The sequence below is a fragment of the Pyrus communis genome, chromosome 9 (assembly GCF_963583255.1).
Source record: "Pyrus communis chromosome 9, drPyrComm1.1, whole genome shotgun sequence".
NCBI lineage: Eukaryota > Viridiplantae > Streptophyta > Magnoliopsida > Rosales > Rosaceae > Pyrus > Pyrus communis.
The window spans coordinates 21,084,170-21,096,148 of NC_084811.1; the positions used below are offsets into that span (position 1 = coordinate 21,084,170).

Consider the following 11,979-nt stretch of genomic DNA (forward strand, 5'->3'; position numbering starts at 1 on the left):
TCAAGTAACGGGAGAAAAATTTTCGACGGTTATCATTGAAAAATCATGATTTAACGGTTATTTTAACTCCGATTTTGATGATTTCTTACAACCACACTCATTGTCCCTATGTGAATACAATGAATGAACTCGATCTTCAATTTAAAATATTTACACTAGTGGATACTACAAAATCTTATGTTATACTTAATAAAAGTATGAATAAACTCTTAAGTGTTAGTGAATCTATCGTTTTGATGGGATACGCATCCTACGAAATTGATTTCAATGATCCAACCGTCAAAATTGTTTGTATATACTTCGAGATCGCATACACTAAAAATCACAAAAAACAAATATTCAGAGATCAAGTAAAGGGACAAAACTTTTCGACGGTTATCAATGAAAAATCACGATTTAATGGTTATTTTAACTCCGATTTTGATGATTTTTTATGGCTACATTCCTTGACCCTATATGAATATAATGAACTCGATCTTCAATTAAAATATTTACACTAGTGGATACTGTAAAATCTTATATTATACTTAATGAAAGTATGAATAAACTTTGAAGTGTTAGTAAATCTATTGTTTTGATGGGATACACATTCTATGAAAACTAGTTTCAACGATCCAACCGTCAAATATGTTTGTATATACTTCAAGATCACATACGCCAAAAATTGCAAAAAACAAACATTCAGAGATCAAGTAATGAGACAAAACTTTTCGACGATTATCAACAAAAAATAACAATTTAACGGTTATATTAACTCTAATTTTGATTATTTTTTACAGCTACACTCCTTGACCCTATATGAATACAATGAATGAATTTGATCTTCAATTTAAAATATTTACCCTAGTGGATACCACAAAATCTTATGTTATACTTACTGAAAGTATAAATAAACTCTAAGTGTTAGTGAATCTATCATTTTGATGAGATATGCATTCTACGAAAATAATTTCAACGATCCAACCATCAAACTTGTTTGTATATGCTTCAAGATCGCATACGCAAAAAATCGCAAAAAACAAGCATTCAGAGATCAAGTAACGAGACAAAACTTTTCAACGGTTATCAATAAAAAATTACGATTTAACGGTTATTTTAACTTTGATGATTTTTTACAGGTACACTCCTTGACCCTATATGAATACAATGAATGAATTCAATCTTCAATTTAAAATATTTACACTAGTGGATACCACAAAATCTTATGTCAAGATGATTGATGAAAATTGAGAATTTTGTAAAAGGAATAATATGCAAGCTTTGAGTTCCATTGGTAAGGTTTAAACTTTTGAGAAAGACTTCACAACCTTGAAAACAAAAACTCTTTCATTTTGCATATCCTTGCACATTTAATATTTTGTAATAGACTAGTAGTGTATGAATGTTTGTTTATTAGGCTCTTATTTTCAAGTGTAGATGTAGTACTTAAACGACAAATGTGTTTTAATATTTTGAAGTAATATTTATGTGGCAATGTGTGGTATGTGAAAATTTAAGAAAAAAATACATTTTTCTTAACGGATCATAGCGGGTCATAACGGGTCGGGTCACTTTACTCGTTGGGTAAAGTGACCCGACCTGTTAAGGACCCGTTAAGATAATGGGTGTGACACGACACAACCCGTTAAGATAACAGGTGTTATACGAAAACGACAAGAACACGACAGACACAACCCGTTTGACAGGCCTACCTGAGATTGAAAATTAATAAAAATGGTCCCTGAGATTGTCCACCATCCATTATTTTGGTCATTCCGTTAAAAACTCTGTTAAGTGTTTCAGAGCTCTTATCTGGGAGTTTGGGCAATTTTCAAAACTTCGTAACTCAATCGTTTCTTAACCAAATTCGACTCATAATATATCAAAATGAAGATAGGAAAGTGTAGAATAAGATTATACCTATTTGGAAGCCTAATGGTTGCCGAAGATGACTAGAAAATAGTCTGAAAGGTGACTAGACCGTAAGAAAACTGGAAAACTCGCCGTAAAATTGGATAAACTTTAAACATTCATAACTTCTTCAATACTCAACGAAATCGAGTGACTCAAAAACAAAAATCATACTTCTCAACGAGACAAAGAGAATGGTACCTTTCTCGACCACTAACTCACTGTGGTTTGGCTGGAAAAATGGCTGTCTTGGTCTCCAGTTAGCCACTTTCGAGCCATTTTCAGCCAAACCACGTCGAATTAGCCATCAAGAAGGTTACATTCTCTTTGTCTCGTTGAGAAGTATGATTGTTGTTTTTGAATCACTTGATTTCGTTGTGTATTGAAGAAGTTATGAACATTTAAAGTTTACCCAGTTTCCGATAAGTTTTCCAATTTTCTTGTGGATCAGTCACCTTTCAGACTATTTTCTGGTCATCTTTGGCAACCATTGGGCTTCCAAATAGGTATAATCTTGTTCTACACTTTCCTATCTTCATTTTGATATATTATGGGTTGAATTTGGTTAAGAAACGATTGAGTTACGAAGTTTTGAAAATTGGCCAAATTCCTGGTCAAGAGTTCGAGGACATTTAACGGAGTTTTTAACGGAAGAACCAAAATAATGGATGGTGGACAATCTCAGGGACCATTTCTATAGATTTTCAATCTCAGGAATCAAAGTGATGTATTATGCAAATCTCATAAACCACTTTGGCTAAAAAACTTTTTTAATATGATGTTTGTATTGGTGGATAATATATATGCAGTTTCTTGTACATACCAACTTAAACCTAACTTGTAATTTAGGTTTTTTTTTTTTTTTTTTTTTTTTTTTACATTAAAAAAAAAGAATGATACAGAAATTGAATCGAAACCGTCAATGCAATCAGGAATAACAGGTGTCGTCTATGATGGAATGGATAACCCACTTTTGGTCCCCATGATAGGGTGCCAAATATATACCCGGCCAAATTTCATGTCATATTCATAGATAATGGTGGCAGGTTTACATACCAGTATTGCAAAAACATAATTCTATTTACTTTTCAAACCTTTCTTTTTATTTTTTACTTTCGGATAGAATGAATTAAAAAAAAATCAATAACAAAAAATTAACAAGAATGTGTAAGAAGTTAAAATGGATGCATAAATGTCACTTAATACTATGGTTTAAGTGATATTTCTCTTCACTTGTAAGTGAGAGGTCTTGGTTTAATTATTGTCAAAGACAAATTTGAACCACATTATTGCTAACTCATTGTGAGACTAAGCTCATCCCCATCCCTCTTAATGTAGATAATATCGTTTGTTAAAAAAAAAAAGTGTAAATAACACTATCCTGGTAAATATTATGATTCTTGATTTTAACACAATGTATCTCTTGAGTGAAACTCTCCTCCCTTGGTATATCAATTTCGCTTAAACCAATTCTTTCTCTTCACAATTTCACTCAATTCAAGTAAATATATCGCCTTTTACTGTTACAATTTGGTGATATTTTTCTTTATTTTTAAATGAAATGTCTTAAATTCAAATTTTGCATATGGTAGGTTAGATATCAATTTCATCTCACACACGTTAATGTAAATACATATTTTATATAAAAAATAATAAGAAAACATACCATGAGGTGTTTAGTTAAGAACTTTGGCGTTTGGCCTACCCACAAAACCAATAGGTCCCTTTCTTTTGTGGGGACATGTTTGTTTGGTCTCTTTGTTGATGGATTTGGCTGATCGAGAGACAATTGAAAAGGGTGCAATCTTGCCCTACAAAACCCAAATCTTCAAACTTAATTGGGGCAAGACTCTTATCTTAACTTATAAGATATGCAAGTGAATGTTGTTGTCAAGGGTACATATGCTACTTTCACGTCTACATCTTCAAACCGTTGAAGCACACATTATAGACATTAGCAAATATATTTGATTGGTACACTCTTTTTACCTTTTACACGCACTTTTTAATTTTTTATCATCTGATCGAAATGAATTAAAAATGATCAAACGATAAAATTAACATGGGACGTGTGAGAGGTAAAAAAAAAAAAGGGTGTGGATAGTACAATAAAAATATAAAACTGTGATGAATTTGTGTTTGGTGCGGCAATTTGAAGTTCATAGCTATGGCTTGTAGTAGATTTATGATTTTTTTATTAGCAGTCAACAACCTAAATATGTTTTAGACGAAAAATACTCTTAAATGAAATTACATTATTACAGAAGAATGCAACAATACAAGCTACAAGTGTTCATGGTCGTGATGGGTGGTGCAATTTAGGGAGGTAGGCATATGGTGGTGCGGTTCATATTAGCTTATATTATACTAATAGTCAGGCCTTATAAGGAAAGGAATTCTCATTTTTTGAAAAAAAAAATGGAAATTAGTTGTGATACACGCTCTACATCAAACTTCAATGATATGAATTGTTTATTTTGTAAGTCTTGATTCATAGATCATCCTTGCAAAAGTTGAATTAAATCCGAACTATTTGCCTATTTAATTATTACGATGAAATTTTTATGTTTTCTTAGAACAAAGTGTTTGTCAAATTTTTTTTAACTAAATTACTTGTCTCAAATATTTCCGATTTTACTAATATTTTTCAAGAATGATTTATAAGATATAAGTTGAAGAAATAGACGGTTTAGTAATGCAAAAAAAAAAAAAATTAATAAGAAAATAGTGCATCCAATTATTTATGTACATGGAACCCTTGTGCCACGTCACCACTATAATCATCACTTGACGTAACGCTGTGTTCCGATTACCACAACCTAGACGTTTTACACATAACTGTGAATTTTCTTAATTTCTTTCATTGTTTTTCTAGTCAACTGGGGCGGCTCAATGCTTATTTATTTTTGAAACTTTTTTAAATATCATATGAATTTGTGCATATTTTTTAATTTATTATATAAAATGTATAAAAATTTGTTATATTAATTTTCTATAATCTTTAACTCGTCATTTCTTTTAAATTCATGTTAGTTTTCTGTATAAAAGAAGTTTTTGTTCATTCATTTCGGAATGGTTTTGAACTTTTACCTTTACACAAGTTTTCTACTTCTCTTTAGAACCAAAAAATTTTGGCTAGTAAAAACAATATGCCACGTTTTTTAAAACTTACAGTGATCTATTAGCAAAGTATATTAGGCTTACTAACATTGAGTTTAACTATTTACAAGCTGTGAGAATTCAACGTGATCAATCATGTTTATTAATTTCACTTAAATTACCAATTTCGTTAGTTGGATTGAAGGAAATGCTTTTCTTTGAAGGAACATCATATCTTTAGTTATTTCAAATTGATTTTATAGTTGGAGCATCAAAATGTAATGGAAATTTGTCTTACAAAACAAATTGATTAATGATTATAAATAACCGAATTACGATAATTAGTTTTAGTTATTAAAAAAATCATGTTGGCATGAAAAACAAAATACCAAAATCCGAGTAAAAAAAAATTCTCTCAAATTCCCTCCCTAAAGAGCTTAGTTTTGCAAAATATTGGTAACACATACAATTTGTTTAACCTCTCTCTATATTCACTGTGAAAAAGAACAATGAGTTTTTGAAATGTCAACGAACTAATGCTTTTTTCATCCTAACTAATGGATGAGGTAATATGAGATAACGTTTGTCTCAACCTAGTTGATGAATAAGGTAATATGAGATATGTACGATGATACAGAGTGCCAGAACTGAAATGAAACATAATAAAGTGTATAGAATAAAATGAAATTTCATGTAAAATACACGAGTATAACTGAAATGAGCGTGTTCTTTAAATCATTTTCATATAATATATTTAAAAATTCTTTTAACCGGTAAAAGGAGAAGCATAGGAAAATTATTTTATTTTAATTAATTTGTGTCAAAAACCTTTTCGTTTATTATTCTTAGCCATTGCCCCTCGGTGCTCCATGCCTTTTACACCAAGGTCCTCCATGCTTTTGGTTTTTCTTTTCCGCTCCTTGTGGATTTGACTACACAATTAACCAAAACTGAGTCGTGCCTTTTAAGTCCGCTTCCGTACGCTTGCGACCAGAGGCCCGAACCGCCCTAGTTGGCGGACGCCACTCCCTCATTCCATTCCAGTTTAATCCAATTCGCGCACGCGCGTGCGTCATCACCGGCTTCTGCGGGCACGTTGATACTCTTTGCACACCTAACCGGTAACTCCTCCGACCTTTCCACCTTCCAAACCGGTTTCCAAGGACTTATAAACTTCTTGCAAGAATTCATTACACTCGCCTATTGTCTGCCTGCCAGGACCACCATCATATCTCACGTGTCATCTGAACACTGGTCCACCTATCCAAATACGAACTGATTCCAATAGAGTCGTGCCACGTCACTTGGTTGCAGGTTAATTGTGTCTAACCGGGTGCACTGGATTTCCCGGACGCACAAATGAAGTGTCATGTCGACTGGATTTAGGTGGAATTTCAATGAAATGTCACCGAAAGACAAAAGTCAGATTATTACAACAGCGCTCCGGCTTGTGTACTCTTATTCCCACTTCTGCTACGTACCATCCACCAATCAGGCTCCGCCACGTGCAGATTCACGAGAGTTTAATTTCCGATAATTTCCCTCTCTTTTGCGAAAATATCGTGCGTGTCCAAACCACCCTGACGTGGCGCAATGTCATTGGACCTAAAAGAAAATGGCGTGAAAACAGCGACCCTCAGTGCGCCTTTGGCTTTTTTAAGTTTTCCTTTTGCCCGTATTGGATAGGCGATTTTATCAACAACCCAAAAAATTATTAATTTAATTTATATTTAATTCTTTAATTATTAATTTTTATTATTATTTTAATTTCGAAAGCAGAGGGCAGCGGAATTGGGAGAAGGAAGAAGAGGGCGCTTTTTTATTCTCTCTCTTTCTTTCGTCTTGTTTCTCTCTCTCTCTCTCTCTCTCTCTCTCATTATTTGCTCAGAAAACAGAGGAGGAAGATTTTCTCGGAGTCCAAACAAGTCTCTTTGAGAGGTGACCTGAAGAAGAAGAAGAACAAGTTTTAGATCTGCGTCACTGTCGCAGTCCTTCAATGGTGCTGCTTCCGCCCTCTCTTTCTTAGCTGGAAGATTTGGTAAGATTCGCTTCGATCACACTACAAACTCACCTATACATGCACACACACATATATATTGTGTCTCAGTCTTAGACTGGCTGAGTATACCGTCGTCTACTCTTGATCTTCGGGAATGACGACTCTCGATATCCATGGATATTTTGTACGTATTTTTGTTTGGTTAAAGCTGTGATTTTTGAGGAGTGAGAAATATCATATAAATTTTCAGTATTTTTCTTTATTTTTTTTACATTTTTGGGAAGATCAGTAGTGCGATTGTGGCTGCTTTGATCATTAAAAGTTGTATTTTGGTTTGAGTTTTGACTTTGGTTTCTGTGCTCACAGATCTGTTTGTTTTAGGTGATGATAAAAATTACAAAAAGGATGCAATTTTATGTTAAGATTTTTTAGGGGTTTTAATTTCTCAGCGTAGTTCAATGTTGGTATTGTTTCTGATAAAAATTTAATCACACATGTGTGAATCTTAGTTTCTTATATAATTTTATTTTTGGTTTTTCAATGTTTGCTCAGTACTCTAACAGGGGTTGATTTCTTAATATTTTTTCTCATGGAATTAATAATATGTAGTTTGAGATTATGTGATTTATATGGCATCGGATTTGAAATCGACATATCTGATAGACAACTTGTGTTCATACTATATTGGAGACTCTGTATGGAAGGGGAGTGAAAATCCTTGAGGGAGTTAACCATTTGTACTTACTTTTTATCAATCGGCTAGTATCGAAAATAGAAAACCAATTTGATTCGTGGATTACTGAGTTCCGTTGTTGGATTTCTATTCGCATCTGTTAAATCCATCAAGATTGTGTTTCTTGTTTCTAAGAATGTTGTTTGTTAGTCTAAAATCGGTGTCATCCTTGTATGGCCACTTTGTTCTTATGGTTTCTTTTGGGGACATTTAGTTCGTATGGGTGTTTGTATGTGTAATATGTATATACATATATCTATATATTTCTTGTAGTTTAATTCAATGATTTGTTATTATTATGTTCAGCTGGTATCCCAGCAAATGAAAGCATGTGCAATGGATCAGACCAGATAAAACCCAATTCTTCTCCAGCAGCATCTCTCATCTCTGTTGACGAAAGTAGACTCTCCAATACAGCCATGAATCACTTGACAGTTGAAACTGAAGATGCTTTTGCCAGCTTACTTGAGCTTGCTGCGAACAATGACATTGAGAGCTTTAAACGATCAATTGAGCAGGACCCTTCTGCCATCGATGAGATTGGGTTGTGGTATTGTCGTCAGAAGGGCTCAAAACAGATGGTTAATGAGCAGAGAACCCCTTTAATGGTTGCTGCTACATATGGTAGCATTGATGTTGTGAAGCTAATTCTTTCTCTCTCTGATGCCGATGTGAACCAGGCCTGTGGGCGTGATAGGAGCACTGCTCTTCACTGTGCTGCTTCAGGTGGGGCTGAGAATGCCGTGGATTGTGTGAAGCTGCTTTTAGAAGCTGGTGCTGATCCTAATTCGCTTGATGCTAATGGTCATCGGCCTATTGACGTTATAGTTGTTCCTCCTAGGCTACAGAATGTCAAATTAGCTATAGAAGAACTCCTTGTGATAAATGGTACTGCTGGTGAAAAAACTCTCACGGTGTCAACGAGAACCATACATTCAACTTCTCCTCCACTGTCAGCTTCCCCAGAAAATGGGTCTCCGTCTGCTTTAGATTTTACTTGTTCCCCAACAAAGTCGAAGTTCTATAATTCTCTCTCTTCTGCATCAGAGAAGAAGGAATATCCTGTTGACCCCTCTCTTCCAGACATCAAGAACAGCATTTATTCAACTGATGAGTTCCGAATGTATTCATTCAAGGTGAGGCCTTGTTCACGTGCATACTCTCATGATTGGACTGAGTGCCCTTTTGTCCATCCAGGGGAAAATGCACGAAGAAGGGATCCAAGGAAGTTTCATTATAGCTGTGTTCCGTGTCCTGATTTCAGAAAGGGGGCTTGCAGACGTGGAGATATGTGTGAATATGCTCATGGGGTTTTTGAGTGCTGGCTACACCCAGCTCAGTATCGAACCCGACTTTGCAAGGATGGTACAACCTGTGCAAGGAGAGTCTGCTTTTTTGCCCACACCACAGAGGAACTCAGGCCATTATACGTTTCTACTGGTTCTGCTGTTCCTTCTCCTCGTTCGAGCACCTCTGGTGCATCGGCCATGGATTTTGCTGCTGCAATGAGCCTCTTGCCTGGTTCCCCATCATCGGTCAATGTCATGTCTCCTTCACCATTCACTCCACCCATGTCTCCATCTGCCAATGGCATGTCACACTCATCTCTGGGTTGGCCCCAACCTAATGTCCCGGCCTTGCATCTGCCAGGTAGCAATCTTCAGTCTAGTCGCTTGAGATCTTCTCTTTGTGCAAGAGATATGCCAGCGGATGATTTTGATTTACTGCCAGAGTTTGATATGCAGCAACAGCAGCTGCAGCAACAGCAGCTTCTAAATGAATTATCTTGCCTATCCCAACCATCTCTGAGTAATAATTCACTGAACCGTTCTGGTCGAAGGACAACCCTAACCCCCTCTAATCTTGATGATATCTTCTCTGCTGAGAGCTTATCACCCCGGTACTCTGATCAATCATTGCAATCGGGTGTTTTCTCCCCAACTCACAAATCAGCTGTTCTCAATCAATTTCAACAGCAGCAGAGCATACTTTCACCGATCCATACAAACTTTTCTCCAAAAACTGTTGATCATGCTCTATTGCAGGCCTCTTATGGGGGCCCATCCTCTGGGAGGATGTCTCCACGGAATGTGGAACCTATCTCACCAATGGGCTCTCGGGTTTCAATGCTAGCTCAAAGAGAGAAGCAACAACAGTTTCGTAGCCTTAGTTCACGGGAACTCGGCTCCAGTTCTGCATCCATTGTTGGTTCCTCTCCAAATTCTTGGTCAAAATGGGGATCCTCCAATGGAAAACCAGATTGGGCAGTTTCTACAGATGAATTGGGTAAGCTCCGCAGATCATCTTCTTTTGAGCTTGGGAACAATGGAGAGGAGCCGGATCTGTCATGGGTTCAGTCACTTGTTAAAGAATCTCCTACCGACATCAAAGAGAAGCAAACACCGAGCTCAGCTGTTACGGCCACGGGTTCCTCCAACAATGGTCCAAGTGCAAACTCCCAAAGGGAGGCGGTCGATCATGCAGTGTTGGGAGCATGGATTGACCAAATGCATCTTGATCTCGTGGCTCAGCAGAACTGACACAACGTGGCGGCTATCTCAAAGGTGGTTAACAAGAATGTTTTAGTATATAACATAATGCCTTTTTTCGACTCAAATTAAATAACACAACGCCCTTCTTTTTTCCAGATTTTGTTGGCGGGTGGTCTTGGAAAGTAGCTAAACATGGATTATCAGGTCACTGGAAGAAATTCATTTCACCATTTATTGTCACAGAAGTTAGAAAAGAGTAAGAATACCTCTGGGTTATACTTGAAAAAGTCGGAACCCGGTCTAGGTGCCGTTTTCGTCGAAAATATTTTAAAATTTTAGGGGTTTATTATGATCATCAATTTTTTTTCTTCTAAGATGAGCAAACATGTTGTATGAACATGAAGCTCCAAAATCATATGGCCTGTTTAATATTTTGGGTTCCTTTTATTCGTTGTCGAAATTCAGTACAAAAATTAGGAGGGGGTCATTTTATTATTGTCTCAGAAAGGTTTCTTCGTATTATGAGCCTGGAGTCTGGACTGGATCTCTGGTCCATTTTTGGGGATTGGAAAGGTTGTTCTTGCTCCTAATGGTTCTTTTTTCTGATGTAATTTTGTAATACAGCAACTGCTGCTAGTAGGGGCAGTTGCTAGGGATAAAAAGAGGGAGATGGAGAAATTATGATCCTGCCATAATTGTAACATTCAAGTTTTACTGCTATTGCTATTATTCAGAAGCTTATATTTTTCATGTTTTTATGTAACCTATCATTCTTTTTATCCTGTGTTTTGAGTATGTTAATTGGGAAGTGATTTTCGCATCCTTCTTTATTTTTCGTGGTTTTCTCTTTTGGGCCATAGATTAAATAATCAAAGAGTGATCAAGGAACAAAAACAAGATAAGTAATTCAGAAGCGGTGAACGAGAGTGAAAATCTCTATCCTATTAAGGCTTGTCGGTGATTGTATGTGTAGAAAATACTAATTGACTTAGTGTTTATTTGGAAGTGTTTTTAAAACGATTGAAACTACTTTTAGTGAAAATGTTTTCGAATTAATTTTTAGTAAAATAGCAAGTGAATCTTAGAAAAGTAATTTATTGTTTTATGCAAGTACATAATTGGTGCTTTTAAATGCTTTGAAAACTTAAAAAATATTTTTTTTAAAAACGCATTTAGTTATTTTAAAAATAATTTCAAATAAGCTCATGAGCTTTTATAGTTAGTAGGTTGTGTTCCTAAAAACTTTCAAAGTTTAAGTACTTGAAAAAGCATCTGACAAGTGCCTTGAAGCATTTGACATGTGTTTTTCTAAAAGATGTTTTATGATTCATAAGCACTTGCAACTCTGTTGCTGAACATAGGCAATTTTTTTAATCCTCAAAACTCAAAGCGTTTTTAGCCAAGCAATCTAAGAATATAATTACCTTTGTAATTTGATCTTCTCTGCTGGTTGTACTGGTTTTGGTTTTAGTGCGTTAATAGGATAGCATTAAGATGGGGAAATGCGATTTGGTGGGGTTCCAAATCACGATCATGGTGGTGGGATTTGAGATTATGTGGATGTGGGATTTGGGACGGGGAAAACAAAAAGATATTGGATTTGGATTCTCTCTCGATCCTTTTGGGATATTTATAAATTCTGGGTTCTATTGTTTATTTTATGCCTAGTAGCATAACAGAAGTTGCAGATCTCACTGTTTTAATGTGATTATATAATGATTATCATTTGCTTTTCGAAAAATATGTTACAGCTGTTTACTGGTTTA

At 35.4% G+C, this 11,979-nt stretch overlaps 1 protein-coding gene across 1 annotated transcript; it reads left to right on the forward strand.

Moving 5' to 3' along the window:
* Positions 1-6,809: 6,809 nt before the first annotated feature.
* LOC137744903 (zinc finger CCCH domain-containing protein 30-like) lies at positions 6,810-11,043 on the forward strand. Its single transcript, XM_068484717.1, has 3 exons — positions 6,810-7,027; positions 8,028-10,285; positions 10,370-11,043. The coding sequence occupies exon 2, from the start codon at positions 8,051-8,053 to the stop codon at positions 10,259-10,261; it is 2,211 nt and encodes a 736-aa protein (XP_068340818.1). The 5' UTR covers positions 6,810-7,027; positions 8,028-8,050; the 3' UTR covers positions 10,262-10,285; positions 10,370-11,043.
* Positions 11,044-11,979: the final 936 nt, after the last annotated feature.